This window comes from Drosophila sulfurigaster, unplaced genomic scaffold (genome assembly GCF_023558435.1).
Source record: "Drosophila sulfurigaster albostrigata strain 15112-1811.04 unplaced genomic scaffold, ASM2355843v2 ctg56_pilon, whole genome shotgun sequence".
NCBI lineage: Eukaryota > Metazoa > Arthropoda > Insecta > Diptera > Drosophilidae > Drosophila > Drosophila sulfurigaster.
The window spans coordinates 16,617-38,617 of record NW_026909720.1 but is presented as its reverse complement, the minus strand read 5'-3'; the positions used below and the strand labels follow the sequence as shown (position 1 = coordinate 38,617).

The following is a 22,001-nucleotide window of genomic DNA, read 5'->3' as shown; positions in this document are numbered from 1 at the left end:
TAAATTAATTGTAAATAAATATGAAATTCAATGAAAAATCACAAAGTTTAAGAGGGAAGAAAAAAAACACGTCCGACTGCGACTGCGAGAGCGAGCGAATTGATATCGGATGAGACTTTTTGTAATAACTTAATTATTACCTATTATGCAAACTGAAATATATGCATCCAATACATATATACGTGATGAGCACACACTGCTCACCATGTATAGGTTTTGAACTAAACAGACGTGCCTCCGTGTGTGCTCGGTGTGAGAACCATAAAAAACCTGCAAAAACACTACCGACAGAGACGGAATTTAGAGTTTCCTGTGTGGGAGCATAAATGCAACAAAGTGCGAATATCTCAGTGACAGTGACACTCTTAATATTGTGAAAAATCGAGTTTTTCCAAGTGCAAAAATAATCACGTGCGTGGAAAATTTGAAAGCTTTTGAAGCTATCGAGCTTTTAAAGCTTGATCACAGCTGTTCGAACTTTACCCAAGTCATGAGCCGCTGCGTGAAAAAGTTCCAAGCTTATAAAACTTTAAAGCTAAAATCACTAACCATACAATACATAGATGCTTCGCCCAGTACAATTTTTTTGTATCATCAAAAACAGTATTATTGCGACCCCAGTCGGGTCGTGCGCTGCGATTCGAACACCGAGCCTCTTCGGCTCATTCGAAAATTCGAAGCTCTAACGCAGCGCGCAGCGTTGAGTTCAGTCGCAGATCAAATGCGGAGCGATGAGCACGGGCGTATTTCGTTGCGCTCTGCTTTCGTTTCTATGTATGCGTGTATGTATCTACATGCTCGCCTATATTAGTATGTGTATGCATATGAAGTTTTGCAACGTGCAGTTGCCTCGCTGACGGGCAGCTAGCGCACGTCAATTTTGATTTGCCGCGACGAAAGTCTCGCAGAAGAGGACAACAACAATTGCTCGCGTTCTATATGTTTGCAGTTAAATGGAACTTGCACAAGGACCGCGTTGGCTCTGCTGGTGGTTTGCAAGCTCAACATGTTGTGGGTCAGGGTTCAACTCCCGATCGAGAACATATGCATATTTTGTTTTTTTTAATGCGATTTTACTTTTTTCATTTCCTTTTAAGTTAGAAGTAAAATTTAATAACGCATTGATTTTTGATGCTTTACAAATTCCTCGATGGCGTTCATGACCCAGAAGCATGAGCTGGACCGATTGCGCGGTGCAATGCGACGCAGTCTAAGGATCGCCGCCTGCCGAATCTATGCGCTGCAGGCGCTCAATTGGTTGCTGCGCAGCGTCACCCAAGGCGTTTGTCTGCACGATCTGATGTGGTGGTTTGTCAGCTCGCTGGCGCTGGGCAGCGTTGAGCTGGTGGATGGCAAGTACGAGGAGGCCGAACCGGCATTGGAGCATCCGTTGCGTATACACAGATCAGTGGACGCTTTGCACACTTGATCACTCAATCGCTGCACATTCTGCTGCAATCGGTTGCGGATCTGACGCTGCATCTGCCGCTGGGATCACCGCTGCAGCGGGTGGCGATTCAATGCTTTGGCATACGCTTCCGGCAGGCCGATCATCAGTTCCTGCATAGTTCACATGTGTTTGGCAACATCTCGAAGATCCTGTCCAAGTCCGATGAGCAGAACGATGCCATGGCCATGTCCACAATGCTGGCAGCCACTGGTAACGAGATCCACTGCGATGCCGAGCATAATATTGCCACAGCTAGCAATCAGCTCAACCCCTCGAGCAGTGTGCCGGGTGCCAAAGTCATTTGCTACACCGATTTGGCTGGCATGTTCGAGGTGACGGTCTCGTCGCGTCCCGCCATGGCTGAGTCCCTTACGGACAATTCGACAGAGACGTTCTGGGAGAGCGACGAGGAGGATCGCAACAAATGCAAGATCATTGAGCTCTCAATGAGCAAGCTTAGCTATGCCTGCAAATTTGTGCTCGTGCACATCGACAACAGCCGCGACATTCAGGTAAGTTGAAGAAGCATCCCCGATACTCTCTTTTTATAGTGCACGATTGGGAAACTCTGATAAAGTTTTTTGGTTTTTTGTTAATGATGTGAATTAGTACCCGTAGAAGGTACTGCAAAGGGTCGGTGTTAAACAAGGTTAGTACTTGCAGAAGAAATATTGGTGGCCGTTATTTATATACGAATACATAGATAAGAAGCTCGCTTGCTCTTGCTAGGATCGAACAACCACAAAGTTGTGATCTACATCCGTTCTGCGGGAGGTTGCAACTGCATAAGATATTTTCTGTAGGGGGATGATAAAGCATAAGGTCGAAGTGCTTTAGGTGATTACTGTATTACATTCTTATTGCTTTAAATCGGTAATACATTAAATGGTACTGCAGGAGGACGAAACTTATCAAAATAAGCAACCCGCTTTGCCGGTATATTGCATCGGTAATGTAGGTAAACTACAAGGCTCTGCTCTAAATTAGTGCAGCAATAGATTGCTTATCACTTGGATATTTTCAGCAGAATAAAAAATTGTATAAGATCGGTATGGTTCTTGAAGTGAATAAGGCTCCATAATAAAAAGGAACTGCAGGCAATTGTAGTTTGTCTAGATGAGTTGCTTGCTCGGTCGGTAGATCATTGCCGCAATAAGTTAGTAATTCACTAGATCGGCAAACGCAAAATTATGCTTGATAAATATATATTACAGCTATTGCACTATTTGAGTAGTGTTAAGGGTTCGTATTGGCTTACATCGCTGTACTACATTAGGTGCGCTCCAAACTAGCATATCCCATAAAGATAACATTGCAGTAGGTCGATGCATATATAGGTTGATTACCACAAGGTTCTGATATATGTACATTGACACTGCAGGAGGTTGCTACATTCTACATATTCACCAGAGATGGTTGAAATATACTGCTCTGTGCGGTAGTGGGCTAATTAACGATTCAGAACTACGTTAGGTACCAGTCCTAAATCAATAGCATGGGAAATACATCGATAATTAGGCCCACTTAACGCATTACCTCACTTTCCATTTCTATCCGCAGAACAAGGTGCTGAATGTGGTGTTTTATGCCGGCCAATCGCTCGGCGATACCAATCTGATCAAATCAGTGGATGTGGATCAAAAGGCATGCGTTTGGATTGCGGCCAAAATCAGCGACGAGAGCTCCACACATTTTCGCCTCGAGCTCCACGGACCGGAGAACACACTGCGGGTGCGTCAAATCAAGCTGCTGGGACTGCCAAGTGGACAACAACAACAACAAGGAGCAGCTGGTGCTGCTGTTGCTGGCGAAGAGTTGCTGGCGGAGCATCGCTCCAATCTGCGCATGTCACACGCAGCACGCATTCAACAGCAAATCTGCGAGGCGGAAACACTGCGGGTCTTCCGTCTCATCACCGGCCAGGTCTTTGGCAAGCTGATCAGCAATGTGAACGATGCGGTCACAGCCACTGGCGGGGGAGCGGGCGGAGCTGCTGGCTCCTCTTCGGTTCTGGACGGTGGTGGCAACTCCATGCTGGCGGACTCACTTGATCTCCGGGAACACATGGTCGGCATACTGTTCTCGCGCAGCAAACTGTCGCATCTGCAGAAGCAGGTGATTGTGCACATTGTGCACGCCATCAAGAAGGAGGCGCAACGGGCCAAGGAGGACTGGGAGCTGGCCAATTTGGCACATGTGCTCAAGCATCAGCCGGCACAACAAACAGCCGCAGCACCTCAGTCAGCGACCACTGGCGTTTCAGCGCTCATCTCCAGCGACAGCAGCTCGGAACGCAGTCGCGCCCCGGACACCTATTGCTTTGAGATGCTCAGCATGGTGCTGGCGCTCTCCGGCAGCGTGGTTGGTCGCTCCTATCTGTCGCAACAGTACGGTCTGCTGCGGGATCTGCTCGGTTTGCTGCACACGGGCAGCGATCGAGTGCAGCGTCAGGTGACGGCGCTGTTGCGTCGCATACTTCCCGAAATAACCCCGGAGAGTTTCGCCGAGCTGCTCGGCGTGCAGCGGCTGCCACCGGCGGACTACAGCATCGCGCATCAGAGTGCCAGCGACTTTGACATGAGTCGCTTGGGGCTGCTCGACATTTTCCTGGCCGTTATTGCCAAGTCACTGCAGTTGCAGGTCAAGGTAAAGACAACGTCGGCCAATGCAGCTGGCGGCGTGACGGTGCCAAGTGGCGGCAACACAACGGCTGGCGGAAACATCGGAACGGCAACAGCGAAGTCGGGACAGCTGGAGAAGACGCCGGCATTTGTGCGTCTCTGCAGTTCGTTGGATCTGTCCGTGCAACTGTTGCGTGCACGTCCCACAACAGCGGAGCAATTGGCGACCGCCTCATCGACTGCCTCATCAACGGCGCCCGGTGGCAGCGATCCCTTTCGCTTTGATGCGGCGCCCGTGAAGAAGGAGTCCAAACGGAATCTGAATCAACGCTGGTTCCTCAACGGTATCATCTCCACCAAACAGGCGGAGAGCATCATTGGCCTCATACGGGATTTGGCAAGCGTAAGTTACTTGATTTAGTTATTTTATTATACCTACAGCTATGCTGAGACGATGTAGATATGTCCGTCTGTCCGACAATCTAGTATATTTTGAATGTAAAACTATATTGATATACAAAATATGTTATAGTCTTCGGTATTTCTTGTATAATAATTCAGTAGTAGTATATTCATATACTAAATATTGCTTTCGGTATATTTATATACTTTTGGTATATTAATTTGGGTGTACTATGTTGATATATCAAATATAGCTTTTGGTATATTTTAGTATTTCTTGGTGTATTTATGTATGTGGTAGTACTAAATTGATATACCATATATGGCTTAAGAATATTTTCGGTATATTAATGGGGTAGTACTATCAAATATATCATTTGGTATATTTTACTATTTTTGGTATATTAACGCGTTAGTTCTATATTGATATATCAAATACTTGTATAGTCTTCGCTATTTTTGTATAATAATTTCGGGATTGGTATTTTTAAATACTAAATATTGCTTTCGGTATATTTATAAATGTTTGGTATTTTAATTCAGCAGTACCATATTGATATATCAAATATAACCATAGGTATATTTTAGTATTTCTTGGTATATTTATGTGGTAGTATTGAATTGATATACCAAATATAGTGTTAATTTAATTTTATATTTTTGGTATATTAATGTTGTAGTGCTACCAAATATATGTATCCTTCGGTATATTTTAGTATTTTTTTTAGTAATAATATATTTATATACCAAATATAGCCTTATCATAGTCGAGCACACTCGACTGTAGTTTTCTCACTCGTTTTCAAATTCAAGCAATTAACCATACCACGTCTTACTTTTGCAGGGCAAGCTGAGCGAGAAGTGGTCACAGATCACCAAGGCGGCCATTGCCGAGTCAGTGTTGAATTTAACACGCCTCGAGGAGATCTATCGCACGCCGGAGCATTGCACAAAGACGGCAACATTGTGGCTGGCGTTGGCCAGTCTCTGTGTGCTGGAGCGTGATCACGTCGAGAAACTCTCCTCGGGCCAATGGTCAAAGCTCTGCGACACGCGTCCCATGTGCAGCAATCACGACGATGGCGAAACAGCGGCGATCATACAATGCGAGACCTGCGGTTCGCTTTGCGGCGACTGCGATCGCTTTTTGCACTTGAATCGCAAGACGCGTTCACATAAGCGCACGGTAAGTTGTAAAACGTTGAGTCCCCAAAGAAGAATGCATATAATTTTTAGATACTACTTCGCAGGTGTGCAAGGAGGAGGAGGAGGCGATACGCGTGGAGCTGCATGAATCGTGCGGTCGCACCAAACTCTTTTGGCTCTTGGCCCTGGCCGACTCAAAGACCCTGAAGGCGATGGTCGAGTTTCGCGATGGCAGCCACACGATCATTTCGGGGCCACAGGAGGCAGTCGGACGGTGTCGCTTCTGCGGCCTCACTGGCAACTCGGGTCTGCTGGAGATTGGCAACGTGTGCGCCGATGCCCAATGCCAGGAGTATGCGGCCAATTCCTGCCTGAAAACAAAGCCCTGCGGTCATGCCTGCGGCGGCGTTGCAGGCGAACGCAAGTGCTTGCCCTGTCTGCAGCATGTGTGCCATGCACGCGAGAATGAGCTGGCCGAGGAGCTGCGCGATCCGAAACTAACCCAAGATGCCGATGACATGTGCATGATCTGCTTCGTTGAGGCGCTCTCGTGTGCGCCCTCCATACACGTAAGTCAGAGACGAAAGAGAGAGAAAGTTCAACAGTATCAACAGCTAATCGTGAATTTCAATTGCAGTTGGAGTGCGGTCATGTGTTTCACTTTCATTGCTGCAAGGCGGTGCTGGAGAAACGCTGGAGCGGACCACGTATCACGTTTGGCTTCTCGCTGTGCCCCATCTGCAAGGCGGACATACAGCATCCATTGCTGGCCGACATTCTGGAGCCCATCAATGGACTCAAGCAAGACGTCAAACGCAAGGCGATCATGCGGTAAGTAAGCAACGGACACAATGCCATCGACTGTAACTAAAAGAACGCATTCCTAACAGCATTAAGTACGAGGGTGTGGTCAAGGATACGGATAGCAAAGATGTCACCCAACTGGCCATGGATCGTTATGCGTATTACGTGTGCTTCAAGTGCCAGAAGGCATACTATGGCGGCGAGGCGCGTTGCGATGCTGAGATCGGTGAGAAATTCGATCCGGAGGAGCTCGTCTGTGGCGGCTGCTCGGATGTGGCCCGGGCACAAATGTGCCCCAAACATGGCACCGATTTCCTCGAGTACAAGTGTCGCTACTGCTGCTCGGTGGCCGTGTTCTTTTGCTTTGGCACCACGCACTTTTGCGACACGTGCCACGATGACTTTCAGCGTCTCACGAACATACCGAAGAATAAGTTGCCACAGTGTCCCGCCGGACCGAAGGCCAAGCAGCTGCTTGGAGACGAGTGTCCGCTGCATGTGATGCATCCCCCGACTGGTGAGGAGTTTGCCCTGGGCTGTGGCGTCTGTCGCAATGCGCAAACATTCTAGCAACTCCGTTTGAAATTGCATCTGCCGCTGCAGTTGCGAACCGATGACGACGACGAGGAGGATGATGATGAAGCTGAGGCTGAAGCTGAGGCTGAGGCTGAGGAGAAGCAGCAGCAAGTAGAGGATGATGATGATGTCGTTGTGGAGGATGTGGAGGCGCTGCGCAGTATTGGCGACGGCGCCGAGGGGCAACGTATGAACAATTAGAACAAACCCATAAAGAAACCCCCACATACCGACTATATATAAATACATATATATATAGCAAAGAATAGGCATCATGATAAATAAAATATGCTTACAATACAAATAATTGTAAATTAATGTTTTTTGTTCATCATTTTTTTTTTTATTGTCTTAATATAAATGTCATACGAGAGATGCAATTTTTAGCTATATGTGTACTTGACTATATGATTGTTTATTTATTTATTTATTTATTTCTTTATATAATTCTAATTGTAATTGTAACTCTAATTGTAATTGTAATTGTAATCAATTAACTGCATTTTTTTTTTGGGCGAGAGAACAAATCTCTTTTGTACACACATGCATAGTTAGCACACACACACACACACACACACACACGTCCACACTTGGATACACACCAACACACACACACTCACATAACTTATTCTTAAGTAGGTTTGATATTCGGAAACGGAAATGGAAGCGAAAGCGAATGCGACAAAATGATAGGCAATGTTAGGATCTCATCAAGATGATTAATTATACGTAGATGTGAATTGATTGATAACATGAAATACTTTTAAAATGTATGAGAGAAATGAAAGTTTATGCAATTTGCAATATTATTTTTAATACTCACTAGAAACGACAACAAAATGAACCACAAAAGCAAATTCACTTTATTGTTTCGAAACCATGCGAAAAATAATGCAAATTATGCAGCAACCATGTAATAACTAAAATATATTTATTATAAATGTGGCAAAAAGAGGAAATCAAAACACAAAAAAACACACACACACACGAACAAAAAAAACAACCCCTAAAAAGCAAATGTAATTAAAATAAACAATAAACAACTAATTCAATTACACTTACCTGTCGACTTATTGCACGGAAACAATTACGTTTTGGTGGGACTTTCGGTATCTTTTTTTTTTGACGGAAAGCTACTTTTACAGCTTATAAATCACGTGCAATGGATATCGTGATCTCGGCGATTTCTACATCATCCGACAATCACATACATGAATTGCCAATGGCTATTAGAAATTCCATTTTATTTCAAATTCATATTCACAAAATAAGAGGTGAGAACGTTATGAACTTGTAGCACGTCGTCTGAAAAGTTGCCGATCCTTTTTGATGTGATCATCACGATGATTGCTAACAAAGTTTCAGAAAAAGGAGTCAGTCAAAAAACATACTTTGCATGCAAGTGGTTTAATATATTAAATGGTTTACTTTGTAGTAATTGAATTGATTATGAAGCTGAATTAAAACCAAGCATTGAATCATTGATAATAAACTAACAACTGTAGTTTAATGAAAGGCTATAACTCAGAGAAAGGTAAAAAAAGTTTAAGAATTTCGTTTCAATTGTATTTTAATAAGGTTGCTATATAGATTATAGTATTTATAATTTATCTAACATTTTGTAATTGACGTAAATGAATAGATCAAGTTCCTTATTAACCGAACTTACAGAATACAATAATATCACAGCTAATACTCGGACCTGAAATGATATTCCAATGAATTTGATTTTACTCAAATTACTATTTTTCTCTCAGTTGTTAAACTTCAAATTAAGAAGGAGTAGAAGCAAGCCAGCTCTCTAACATTATAGTGATTTACACAGAATTAATATGGAAATTAATGCCGTTCTTCAGATGCAAGTGGAAATCCCATCCCCACAAAATAGAGAATACAAATAAAACGAGCTTAAAAACATATTTATTTTGTTATTGTATTTCTTTCATTCTTTTGTTTTGTTTTGCATTTTTGTTTTGTTTTTCTTTTTTTTTTTTTTTTCTTTTTTTTTTTTTCAAATCATTTCGTTTGCGACTTCTTCATATTCATTGCTCTGATAGATCAAATATCAATTTATTCTTCAGCTGCTTTTTCATCTTTTATAATATAATTCTCATAATGAATGAATACGAGTAGTATTTTCACATTTTCTTACGCTTTTCTTCGGATTCTTCTTTAACATAGTCAAAGATTTATTAACATGAGTGTGTGTGTGTATATGTTTGTTGGTGTGTTTATGTTTGTGTGTGTGTGTGTGTTTTAATATCAATGCTAATGTCATAATAATTAATTTACTATACACATTAATTACAGCATTTATTAATTGATTTTTCTTTCAAATAAATTGTACAACTATGTCATATTGTTTTCATTTTATAAAGTTAATTTAATTATTTCCATTTTTTTGTGGTTTCTTAATTTTTTGTTAATTTTGTTTATTTGGTATATTTATGGTATTTTCATCAGTTGTTCATAAGTTCAGCGTCGAGGCAAATGCCCATTTTGTTCTGTCCAAGCATTTGTGGTATATAACCTATATATTTGTTTTATATAGTTTTGTAAATATGCATGGCTCTCTAAGTTTTAATTTATTAAATTTTCTCGTTTTTAATGTTAATTTTATAATTTGTATTTTTCGGGCGTAATACAACGGAAAAACACAATTAAATATATATATGAACGAACTATTTTGGAATGTATTATTTTTGGTTGGTACATACAATTATAAGTTGTTATTTATTTATTTTTTGTTTGTTTGTTTTGCTTTGTTTTTCTTTTGTTGTTGTTGTCAGTAAGATTTGTAAATATTTACTAAATAGGCAGCTTTTTCATGTTCAAAAACAAAGGGCGTGTGTACGAAATCATTCTTGTTTATCATTATAGTAGTAGTTATTACGTTATTATGTTCGAGTTGTAATGTTCATACTCATTAATTGTTATTCAGATTATATTGTTGTATACACATCAATTATGCTCCTCAAATTTGGTGGAAAATGTTTAACATTGCTTTCATTTTGGTTTTCTCTTGGTATTTTGTAAAATTTTGGTTCTTTTTCGTCTAGAGACTAGAATCTAGAGTCTAGAGCATAACGCTTAGTACTTTCATTGGTAGTTTTGTTTTCTTTTCTTTTCTTTTTGTTTTTTTTTGTTATACCTTTGCAGAGATAAAAAACAGTATTCTTCAGATGTTCAGAGAAGACATACACATATGATGTATATATACATATATACATCTATTCCGTCTGTATGTCAGTTTAAATGCAAACTATTCTCTCAATATTTAATCTACGTTACTTTGATTACTGTATTTATACTATATGTAGATGTGATAGGAACAATTAGTCACAAACTTTGACTTTGACCAAATTTGCTTCAAATATTTTTTATTTAAGGATTCATCGGATCGAATTAATTGATATTCTGTATGTTGACTTTATTTTTGTTTCTTGAGATGTCTCTACTCAACTCTAATTTCTGTCCAAATTGACGTCACTCTGCAGAGGTATTTACTCTTCGATGTACCGAAGACTGGGTTTCATTTATATTTTAAGAATTTATTTTCTATTTTTTTTTCGCATAAATGTAATAGTTTTTTTTCCATTTCTTTGTTTTTTGTTAGTTTGCCAAAAGTGTTTGGTTTCTTTTTTTTTTGCAGTGGGTATACAAAAAATGAGGCGTGTGTTTGGTATTTTTCTTCTCTTTTTTTTTTGAGTGTTTGTAAGGCTTTTGTATCTGTGTCTTGTATATATTCACATTGTTTAATTACAATTTATATCATTTTTAATAATTAAGTGGCGTATTTTTGGTATTTTGTTTAGTTAGTTATTATAGTAGTATTAATTATGTACCTTATTATTTTGCTTAGAAAAAATTCTGGCGTATAAAAGCTTCTAAAGTTTATTTTAATTTTCCTTGTTTTGTTTTTTTTTTTTTTGGTTTCTTGAAATTTTTTGTTGTGTATGTCTTGCTCAACTCTAAATTGATTTTTTGTTTGTATGGGATTTCAGTTGGCGCTTCTAAGCGAATGAAGCTGCTATATCTATATATATGTATACATATATTGAGTGTATAGTGTATATATATATATATAATATATACATTCGATCACTGGAGTAAATTCATCAAAGGTGATCGTATAATTGTTAGTATTTAATGAGTATTTCTTTTCCATTTAGCTACTTCGGATGAACCTGACAAAATATTTATGTGAATTTTGAGTGAGTTCGAGTTTGAGTTTGAGTTTGTTTTTGTTTGTTTTTTGTGTGTGAAATTCGCAATTCCTCGTATGTCTGGTGTATATATATATAAATATCTGTTCGGCCATTTTTTTTTTGGTTTTTCTTTTTTTTAGTTTTAGTTTTTTCGATTTTCTTCTTTTCATTTTTCAATATAAATTTTGACTAATTGTCGCACTGACTTAAAAATCGTAATTGCACCTTTCATAATTTGGTAAATTTTTGCTTTTCTTTACGTTGTAGTTAATAATTTCTATGTATTACTCATAAAATTTAAATATTTTCGTTTTGGTTTTCATTAAATTTTCTGGTTAGTTGTGTTCATTCATAAATGTATAAGGCTCTGTGTAGTTTAGCACTAAAATCTACAAAAGTAATTAACAAAAACAGACAAAAAAAAACACAATATAAATATATTATCTATATATAATATGTAAGTAATATATTCCGCTGCGATTTATGAGCTTGGAAGCGGAGGAGCGAGTGGGTTAAACAATTCACAATTTTATTATAATATCATTATTGATTCGTAGTTTATTGGTATTTGTTTTGTTTTTTTGTTATCCCAATCAAAAGTCAGTTGAACGAATAGTTGAAAACTATATTACAGTTAACTCTAGTACCGCTATTCCTATCGATAATACTATATATCGCATATGCATGGTATATGCTAAATATATAGTATATGTATGTATATTAATTTGCTTTTATACTAACTTTGTTGAGTCATTCGTTTTGCCATTTGACCAGTGCGACTTACGCCATATAACGATAATGTAATATATGTATATAAAAAAAAAACTATTAATTTTTAACTATTTATGTACAAATGAGTTTGTTTCTAGTATTTTTTGGATTTTCGTTTAGTTGTTTTGCATTAATAATTAATTAATTTAAATTGTCTAAACATATGCAACAAATTTGTCATTATCATCGAAACTTTGAAGTTAATTATATGTATGTATGTGTGTATACGGAATATACATATTTACCATATGTGTGTTTGCTTGTGTGAGTGTATATATGTATATATGTATGTATGTATGTAGAGTTGAAGTCATGTTTTAATACCACTGAATTGAATTGCTTTTCGATTGAGTTTTTATGGTGCTGCTGCGTTGTCAAACGGAAATCAGAGCTATAACAAGGATTTTGCGCTAATTTGTAAGCCAGACTAAAGGTACAACTAAAGTCTAGAACTAAAACTAGATAAATAACAACTCTGTAGTCCCCAAAACATAGACTCTAGACTAAGTTTCGATTTTGGGAAGACAATATATATAACATATGTATGTAATTTGTATGTAAATAGTTCGTATTGCTTTAATAGTTTTTGGTTTTGGTTTTTTATTTTTTTGTTTTTTGTTTTTTGATTTTTTATTTGTTTTTGCCTTGTAGTTGTGAATGTGTGGGAACTTTGATCTATACTGTGATCTTAACTGATCTTTAATAAGGTAAAACAAACTAATTGGAATAGATCTAGGTGTTTAAATATATAAGAATGCTATAAATGTATTCTATCGTTCAAGTGGGGGAAATTAGCTGCAAGCGACGACTTAAATGTAATGAAACCTTTGCGATATTATTCCCATAGATGGCGCCAGTTAGTGTCTTTGTGTACTGTACAATGTACATGAGTGTGTGTGTGTGTGTGTATGTTTTATATTATACTAACTGTTATATTTCATAATTATTTTGCATTCTTTTGTAACAATAAACTATATGCAAGTGCAAGCCTTTTCCATATTTAATGCGAGCCTAAACAATATATTCATAAATTAATATAAATTTTATATTTAGTTTTTCATTTGCTTTTATCACAAAATATGTTTGTGTATGTGTGTGTGTAAGGTGTGTGTTCGTGTGAGCGTGTGGGGTGTTAAACAATTGGAATTGGAATTTGAATTTGTATTGTAAATAACATTGCACAATTTATACTCGTATTTTGTTCATTCATTTATCGTATCGCAATAAAACTCTTTTCTTATTTACAAAAGGTTTTCTCATTCGCCATATTCTTTACTTTCCCTATGTATTATGTATGTGAATGTATAATATATAATAAGTATGTATACATATGTACAAATTATTATTAACCATTTGTCATTTCTATTTAACTGCAGTTTTCATATCAATTGTGTTTTTTATATCGATTGTCCTTTCATTTTGCGGCAATATGTTTTGTGTCTTTTGCCTCGTGTGTTGTTTTTGTTTTTGTTGTTGTTGTTGTGGTTGTTGTTTTTTTGTTCGTTTTGTTGTGGCTGGGATTTTCGTATAGTTTTCTAGTAGTATTCTGCTCTTCTCTGCTTCTTTGTCTTTATTACTGTTAGTCAGTTTGTTTGTTCACTTAGGGATTAAAGAGTGCTCAAGCCATACCATACTTGTATGCAACTACACATGTAAGTATGTGTGTTAGGACGGGTATTATGCATTGTATATACACCAACTACATATACTATGTATTTAGGCCCCATTCGATTTGATTTTGCACTAAAAGCTAGCACAGCTGCAAGTTTTGTGAACGGAACATGTACTACGCTTTATACACACATACATGCTTATGTATGCGTGCGTGTGTGTGTGTGGGTGTATGAGAAAAGATACTAATTATGGACACACTGCTTACTAACTCAACAGTTGCACAACTGTTTGAAAATCAATCACATACCAACTCTACAAATCCACAAGCACTAACCATACAATACATAGATGCTTCGCCCAGTACAATTTTTTGTATCATCAAAAACAGTATTATTGCGACCCCAGTCGGGTCGTGCGCTGCGATTCGAACACCGAGCCTCTTCGGCTCATTCGAAAATTCGAAGCTCTAACGCAGCGCGCAGCGTTGAGTTCAGTCGCAGATCAAATGCGGAGCGATGAGCACGGGCGTATTTCGTTGCGCTCTGCTTTCGTTTCTATGTATGCGTGTATGTATCTACATGCTCGCCTATATTAGTATGTGTATGCATATGAAGTTTTGCAACGTGCAGTTGCCTCGCTGACGAGCAGCTAGCGCACGTCAATTTTGATTTGCCGCGACGAAAGTCTCGCAGAAGAGGACAACAACAATTGCTCGCGTTCTATATGTTTGCAGTTAAATGGCACTTGCACAAGGACCGCGTTGGCTCTGCTGGTGGTTTGCAAGCTCAACATGTTGTGGGTCAGGGTTCAACTCCCGATCGAGAACATATGCATATTTTGTTGTTTTTTTAATGCGATTTTACTTTTTCATTTCCTTTTAAGTTAGAAGTAAAATTTAATAACGCATTGATTTTGATGCTTTACAAATTCCTCGATGGCGTTCATGACCCAGAAGCATGAGCTGGACCGATTGCGCGGTGCAATGCGACGCAGTCTAAGGATCGCCGCCTGCCGAATCTATGCGCTGCAGGCGCTCAATTGGTTGCTGCGCAGCGTCACCCAAGGCGTTTGTCTGCACGATCTGATGTGGTGGTTTGTCAGCTCGCTGGCGCTGGGCAGCGTTGAGCTGGTGGATGGCAAGTACGAGGAGGCCGAACCGGCATTGGAGCATCCGTTGCGTATACACAGATCAGTGGACGCTTTGCACACTTGATCACTCAATCGCTGCACATTCTGCTGCAATCGGTTGCGGATCTGACGCTGCATCTGCCGCTGGGATCACCGCTGCAGCGGGTGGCGATTCAATGCTTTGGCATACGCTTCCGGCAGGCCGATCATCAGTTCCTGCATAGTTCACATGTGTTTGGCAACATCTCGAAGATCCTGTCCAAGTCCGATGAGCAGAACGATGCCATGGCCATGTCCACAATGCTGGCAGCCACTGGTAACGAGATCCACTGCGATGCCGAGCATAATATTGCCACAGCTAGCAATCAGCTCAACCCCTCGAGCAGTGTGCCGGGTGCCAAAGTCATTTGCTACACCGATTTGGCTGGCATGTTCGAGGTGACGGTCTCGTCGCGTCCCGCCATGGCTGAGTCCCTTACGGACAATTCGACAGAGACGTTCTGGGAGAGCGACGAGGAGGATCGCAACAAATGCAAGATCATTGAGCTCTCAATGAGCAAGCTTAGCTATGCCTGCAAATTTGTGCTCGTGCACATCGACAACAGCCGCGACATTCAGGTAAGTTGAAGAAGCATCCCCGATACTCTCTTTTTATAGTGCACGATTGGGAAACTCTGATAAAGTTTTTTGGTTTTTTGTTAATGATGTGAATTAGTACCCGTAGAAGGTACTGCAAAGGGTCGGTGTTAAACAAGGTTAGTACTTGCAGAAGAAATATTGGTGGCCGTTATTTATATACGAATACATAGATAAGAAGCTCGCTTGCTCTTGCTAGGATCGAACAACCACAAAGTTGTGATCTACATCCGTTCTGCGGGAGGTTGCAACTGCATAAGATATTTTCTGTAGGGGGATGATAAAGCATAAGGTCGAAGTGCTTTAGGTGATTACTGTATTACATTCTTATTGCTTTAAATCGGTAATACATTAAATGGTACTGCAGGAGGACGAAACTTATCAAAATAAGCAACCCGCTTTGCCGGTATATTGCATCGGTAATGTAGGTAAACTACAAGGCTCTGCTCTAAATTAGTGCAGCAATAGATTGCTTATCACTTGGATATTTTCAGCAGAATAAAAAATTGTATAAGATCGGTATGGTTCTTGAAGTGAATAAGGCTCCATAATAAAAAGGAACTGCAGGCAATTGTAGTTTGTCTAGATGAGTTGCTTGCTCGGTCGGTAGATCATTGCCGCAATAAGTTAGTAATTCACTAGATCGGCAAACGCAAAATTATGCTTGATAAATATATATTACAGCTATTGCACTATTTGAGTAGTGTTAAGGGTTCGTATTGGCTTACATCGCTGTACTACATTAGGTGCGCTCCAAACTAGCATATCCCATAAAGATAACATTGCAGTAGGTCGATGCATATATAGGTTGATTACCACAAGGTTCTGATATATGTACATTGACACTGCAGGAGGTTGCTACATTCTACATATTCACCAGAGATGGTTGAAATATACTGCTCTGTGCGGTAGTGGGCTAATTACCGATTCAGAACTACGTTAGGTACCAGTCCTAAATCAATAGCATGGGAAATACATCGATAATTAGGCCCACTTAACGCATTACCTCACTTTCCATTTCTATCCGCAGAACAAGGTGCTGAATGTGGTGTTTTATGCCGGCCAATCGCTCGGCGATACCAATCTGATCAAATCAGTGGATGTGGATCAAAAGGCATGCGTTTGGATTGCGGCCAAAATCAGCGACGAGAGCTCCACACATTTTCGCCTCGAGCTCCACGGACCGGAGAACACACTGCGGGTGCGTCAAATCAAGCTGCTGGGACTGCCAAGTGGACAACAACAACAACAAGGAGCAGCTGGTGCTGCTGTTGCTGGCGAAGAGTTGCTGGCGGAGCATCGCTCCAATCTGCGCATGTCACACGCAGCACGCATTCAACAGCAAATCTGCGAGGCGGAAACACTGCGGGTCTTCCGTCTCATCACCGGCCAGGTCTTTGGCAAGCTGATCAGCAATGTGAACGATGCGGTCACAGCCACTGGCGGGGGAGCGGGCGGAGCTGCTGGCTCCTCTTCGGTTCTGGACGGTGGTGGCAACTCCATGCTGGCGGACTCACTTGATCTCCGGGAACACATGGTCGGCATACTGTTCTCGCGCAGCAAACTGTCGCATCTGCAGAAGCAGGTGATTGTGCACATTGTGCACGCCATCAAGAAGGAGGCGCAACGGGCCAAGGAGGACTGGGAGCTGGCCAATTTGGCACATGTGCTCAAGCATCAGCCGGCACAACAAACAGCCGCAGCACCTCAGTCAGCGACCACTGGCGTTTCAGCGCTCATCTCCAGCGACAGCAGCTCGGAACGCAGTCGCGCCCCGGACACCTATTGCTTTGAGATGCTCAGCATGGTGCTGGCGCTCTCCGGCAGCGTGGTTGGTCGCTCCTATCTGTCGCAACAGTACGGTCTGCTGCGGGATCTGCTCGGTTTGCTGCACACGGGCAGCGATCGAGTGCAGCGTCAGGTGACGGCGCTGTTGCGTCGCATACTTCCCGAAATAACCCCGGAGAGTTTCGCCGAGCTGCTCGGCGTGCAGCGGCTGCCACCGGCGGACTACAGCATCGCGCATCAGAGTGCCAGCGACTTTGACATGAGTCGCTTGGGGCTGCTCGACATTTTCCTGGCCGTTATTGCCAAGTCACTGCAGTTGCAGGTCAAGGTAAAGACAACGTCGGCCAATGCAGCTGGCGGCGTGACGGTGCCAAGTGGCGGCAACACAACGGCTGGCGGAAACATCGGAACGGCAACAGCGAAGTCGGGACAGCTGGAGAAGACGCCGGCATTTGTGCGTCTCTGCAGTTCGTTGGATCTGTCCGTGCAACTGTTGCGTGCACGTCCCACAACAGCGGAGCAATTGGCGACCGCCTCATCGACTGCCTCATCAACGGCGCCCGGTGGCAGCGATCCCTTTCGCTTTGATGCGGCGCCCGTGAAGAAGGAGTCCAAACGGAATCTGAATCAACGCTGGTTCCTCAACGGTATCATCTCCACCAAACAGGCGGAGAGCATCATTGGCCTCATACGGGATTTGGCAAGCGTAAGTTACTTGATTTAGTTATTTTATTATACCTACAGCTATGCTGAGACGATGTAGATATGTCCGTCTGTCCGACAATCTAGTATATTTTGAATGTAAAACTATATTGATATACCAAATATGTTATAGTCTTCGGTATTTCTTGTATAATAATTCAGTAGTAGTATATTCATATACTAAATATTGCTTTCGGTATATTTATATACTTTTGGTATATTAATTTGGGTGTACTATGTTGATATATCAAATATAGCTTTTGGTATATTTTAGTATTTCTTGGTGTATTTATGTATGTGGTAGTACTAAATTGATATACCATATATGGCTTAAGAATATTTTCGGTATATTAATGGGGTAGTACTATCAAATATATCATTTGGTATATTTTACTATTTTTGGTATATTAACGCGTTAGTTCTATATTGATATATCAAATACTTGTATAGTCTTCGCTATTTTTGTATAATAATTTCGGGATTGGTATTTTTAAATACTAAATATTGCTTTCGGTATATTTATAAATGTTTGGTATTTTAATTCAGCAGTACCATATTGATATATCAAATATAACCATAGGTATATTTTAGTATTTCTTGGTATATTTATGTGGTAGTATTGAATTGATATACCAAATATAGTGTTAATTTAATTTTTATATTTTTGGTATATTAATGTTGTAGTGCTACCAAATATATGTATCCTTCGGTATATTTTAGTATTTTTTTTAGTAATAATATATTTATATACCAAATATAGCCTTATCATAGTCGAGCACACTCGACTGTAGTTTTCTCACTCGTTTTCAAATTCAAGCAATTAACCATACCACGTCTTACTTTGCAGGGCAAGCTGAGCGAGAAGTGGTCACAGATCACCAAGGCGGCCATTGCCGAGTCAGTGTTGAATTTAACACGCCTCGAGGAGATCTATCGCACGCCGGAGCATTGCACAAAGACGGCAACATTGTGGCTGGCGTTGGCCAGTCTCTGTGTGCTGGAGCGTGATCACGTCGAGAAACTCTCCTCGGGCCAATGGTCAAAGCTCTGCGACACGCGTCCCATGTGCAGCAATCACGACGATGGCGAAACAGCGGCGATCATACAATGCGAGACCTGCGGTTCGCTTTGCGGCGACTGCGATCGCTTTTTGCACTTGAATCGCAAGACGCGTTCACATAAGCGCACGGTAAGTTGTAAAACGTTGAGTCCCCAAAGAAGAATGCATATAATTTTTAGATACTACTTCGCAGGTGTGCAAGGAGGAGGAGGAGGCGATACGCGTGGAGCTGCATGAATCGTGCGGTCGCACCAAACTCTTTTGGCTCTTGGCCCTGGCCGACTCAAAGACCCTGAAGGCGATGGTCGAGTTTCGCGATGGCAGCCACACGATCATTTCGGGGCCACAGGAGGCAGTCGGACGGTGTCGCTTCTGCGGCCTCACTGGCAACTCGGGTCTGCTGGAGATTGGCAACGTGTGCGCCGATGCCCAATGCCAGGAGTATGCGGCCAATTCCTGCCTGAAAACAAAGCCCTGCGGTCATGCCTGCGGCGGCGTTGCAGGCGAACGCAAGTGCTTGCCCTGTCTGCAGCATGTGTGCCATGCACGCGAGAATGAGCTGGCCGAGGAGCTGCGCGATCCGAAACTAACCCAAGATGCCGATGACATGTGCATGATCTGCTTCGTTGAGGCGCTCTCGTGTGCGCCCTCCATACACGTAAGTCAGAGACGAAAGAGAGAAAAGTTCAACAGTATCAACAGCTAATCGTGAATTTCAATTGCAGTTGGAGTGCGGTCATGTGTTTCACTTTCATTGCTGCAAGGCGGTGCTGGAGAAACGCTGGAGCGGACCACGTATCACGTTTGGCTTCTCGCTGTGCCCCATCTGCAAGGCGGACATACAGCATCCATTGCTGGCCGACATTCTGGAGCCCATCAATGGACTCAAGCAAGACGTCAAACGCAAGGCGATCATGCGGTAAGTAAGCAACGGACACAATGCCATCGACTGTAACTAAAAGAACGCATTCCTAACAGCATTAAGTACGAGGGTGTGGTCAAGGATACGGATAGCAAAGATGTCACCCAACTGGCCATGGATCGTTATGCGTATTACGTGTGCTTCAAGTGCCAGAAGGCATACTATGGCGGCGAGGCGCGTTGCGATGCTGAGATCGGTGAGAAATTCGATCCGGAGGAGCTCGTCTGTGGCGGCTGCTCGGATGTGGCCCGGGCACAAATGTGCCCCAAACATGGCACCGATTTCCTCGAGTACAAGTGTCGCTACTGCTGCTCGGTGGCCGTGTTCTTTTGCTTTGGCACCACGCACTTTTGCGACACGTGCCACGATGACTTTCAGCGTCTCACGAACATACCGAAGAATAAGTTGCCACAGTGTCCCGCCGGACCGAAGGCCAAGCAGCTGCTTGGAGACGAGTGTCCGCTGCATGTGATGCATCCCCCGACTGGTGAGGAGTTTGCCCTGGGCTGTGGCGTCTGTCGCAATGCGCAAACATTCTAGCAACTCCGTTTGAAATTGCATCTGCCGCTGCAGTTGCGAACCGATGACGACGACGAGGAGGATGATGATGAAGCTGAGGCTGAAGCTGAGGCTGAGGAGAAGCAGCAGCAAGTAGAGGATGATGATGATGTCGTTGTGGAGGATGTGGAGGCGCTGCGCAGTATTGGCGACGGCGCCGAGGGGCAACGTATGAACAATTAGAACAAACCCATAAAGAAACCCCCACATACCGACTATATATAAATACATATATATATAGCAAAGAATAGGCATCATGATAAATAAAATATGCTTACAATACAAATAATTGTAAATTAATGTTTTTTGTTCATCATTTTTTTTTTTATTGTCTTAATATAAATGTCATACGAGAGATGCAATTTTTAGCTATATGTGTACTTGACTATATGATTGTTTATTTATTTATTTATTTATTTCTTTATATAATTCTAATTGTAATTGTAACTCTAATTGCAATTGTAATTGTAATCAATTAACTGCATTTTTTTTTTGGGCGAGAGAACAAATCTCTTTTGTACACACATGCATAGTTAGCACACACACACACACACACACACACACGTCCACACTTGGATACACACCAACACACACACACTCACATAACTTATTCTTAAGTAGGTTTGATATTCGGAAACGGAAATGGAAGCGAAAGCGAATGCGACAAAATGATAGGCAATGTTAGGATCTCATCAAGATGATTAATTATACGTAGATGTGAATTGATTGATAACATGAAATACTTTTAAAATGTATGAGAGAAATGAAAGTTTATGCAATTTGCAATATTATTTTTAATACTCACTAGAAACGACAACAAAATGAACCACAAAAGCAAATTCACTTTATTGTTTCGAAACCATGCGAAAAATAATGCAAATTATGCAGCAACCATGTAATAACTAAAATATATTTATTATAAATGTGGCAAAAAAGAGGAAATCAAAACACAAAAAAAAAAACACACACACGAACAAAAAAACAACCCCTAAAAAGCAAATGTAATTAAAATAAACAATAAACAACTAATTCAATTACACTTACCTGTCGACTTATTGCACGGAAACAATTACGTTTTGGTGGGACTTTCGGTATCTTTTTTTTTTTTGACGGAAAGCTACTTTTACAGCTTATAAATCACGTGCAATGGATATCGTGATCTCGGCGATTTCTACATCATCCGACAATCACATACATGAATTGCCAATGGCTATTAGAAATTCCATTTTATTTCAAATTCATATTCACAAAATAAGAGGTGAGAACGTTATGAACTTGTAGCACGTCGTCTGAAAAGTTGCCGATCCTTTTGATGTGATCATCACGATGATTGCTAACAAAGTTTCAGAAAAAGGAGTCAGTCAAAAAACATACTTTGCATGCAAGTGGTTTAATATATTAAATGGTTTACTTTGTAGTAATTGAATTGATTATGAAGCTGAATTAAAACCAAGCATTGAATCATTGATAATAAACTAACAACTGTAGTTTAATGAAAGGCTATAACTCAGAGAAAGGTAAAAAAAGTTTAAGAATTTCGTTTCAATTGTATTTTAATAAGGTTGCTATATAGATTATAGTATTTATAATTTATCTAACATTTTGTAATTGACGT

At 40.8% G+C, this 22,001-nt stretch overlaps 4 protein-coding genes across 4 annotated transcripts; all 4 read left to right on the top strand.

Moving 5' to 3' along the window:
- The first annotated feature begins 1,150 nt into the window (after window positions 1-1,150).
- Window positions 1,151-1,429, top strand: LOC133849973 (E3 ubiquitin-protein ligase highwire-like). The gene has a single exon (XM_062285958.1). It carries the CDS (start codon window positions 1,151-1,153, stop codon window positions 1,427-1,429), a length of 279 nt encoding a protein of 92 aa, XP_062141942.1.
- On the top strand, window positions 1,394-7,986 carry LOC133849972 (E3 ubiquitin-protein ligase highwire-like). Its single transcript, XM_062285957.1, has 6 exons — window positions 1,394-1,962; window positions 3,011-4,474; window positions 5,318-5,659; window positions 5,724-6,188; window positions 6,257-6,450; window positions 6,510-7,986. Exons 1-6 carry the CDS (start codon window positions 1,630-1,632, stop codon window positions 6,991-6,993), a joined length of 3,282 nt encoding a protein of 1,093 aa, XP_062141941.1. The 5' UTR covers window positions 1,394-1,629; the 3' UTR covers window positions 6,994-7,986.
- Window positions 7,987-14,535: 6,549 nt separating this feature from the next.
- LOC133849971 (E3 ubiquitin-protein ligase highwire-like) lies at window positions 14,536-14,805 on the top strand. Its single transcript, XM_062285956.1, has one exon. The coding sequence runs from the start codon at window positions 14,536-14,538 to the stop codon at window positions 14,803-14,805; it is 270 nt and encodes an 89-aa protein (XP_062141940.1).
- A 200-nt stretch (window positions 14,806-15,005) lies between these two features.
- On the top strand, window positions 15,006-21,354 carry LOC133849969 (E3 ubiquitin-protein ligase highwire-like). Its single transcript, XM_062285955.1, has 6 exons — window positions 15,006-15,338; window positions 16,387-17,850; window positions 18,694-19,035; window positions 19,100-19,564; window positions 19,632-19,825; window positions 19,885-21,354. The coding sequence occupies exons 1-6, from the start codon at window positions 15,006-15,008 to the stop codon at window positions 20,366-20,368; spliced, it is 3,282 nt and encodes a 1,093-aa protein (XP_062141939.1). The 3' UTR covers window positions 20,369-21,354.
- Window positions 21,355-22,001: the final 647 nt, after the last annotated feature.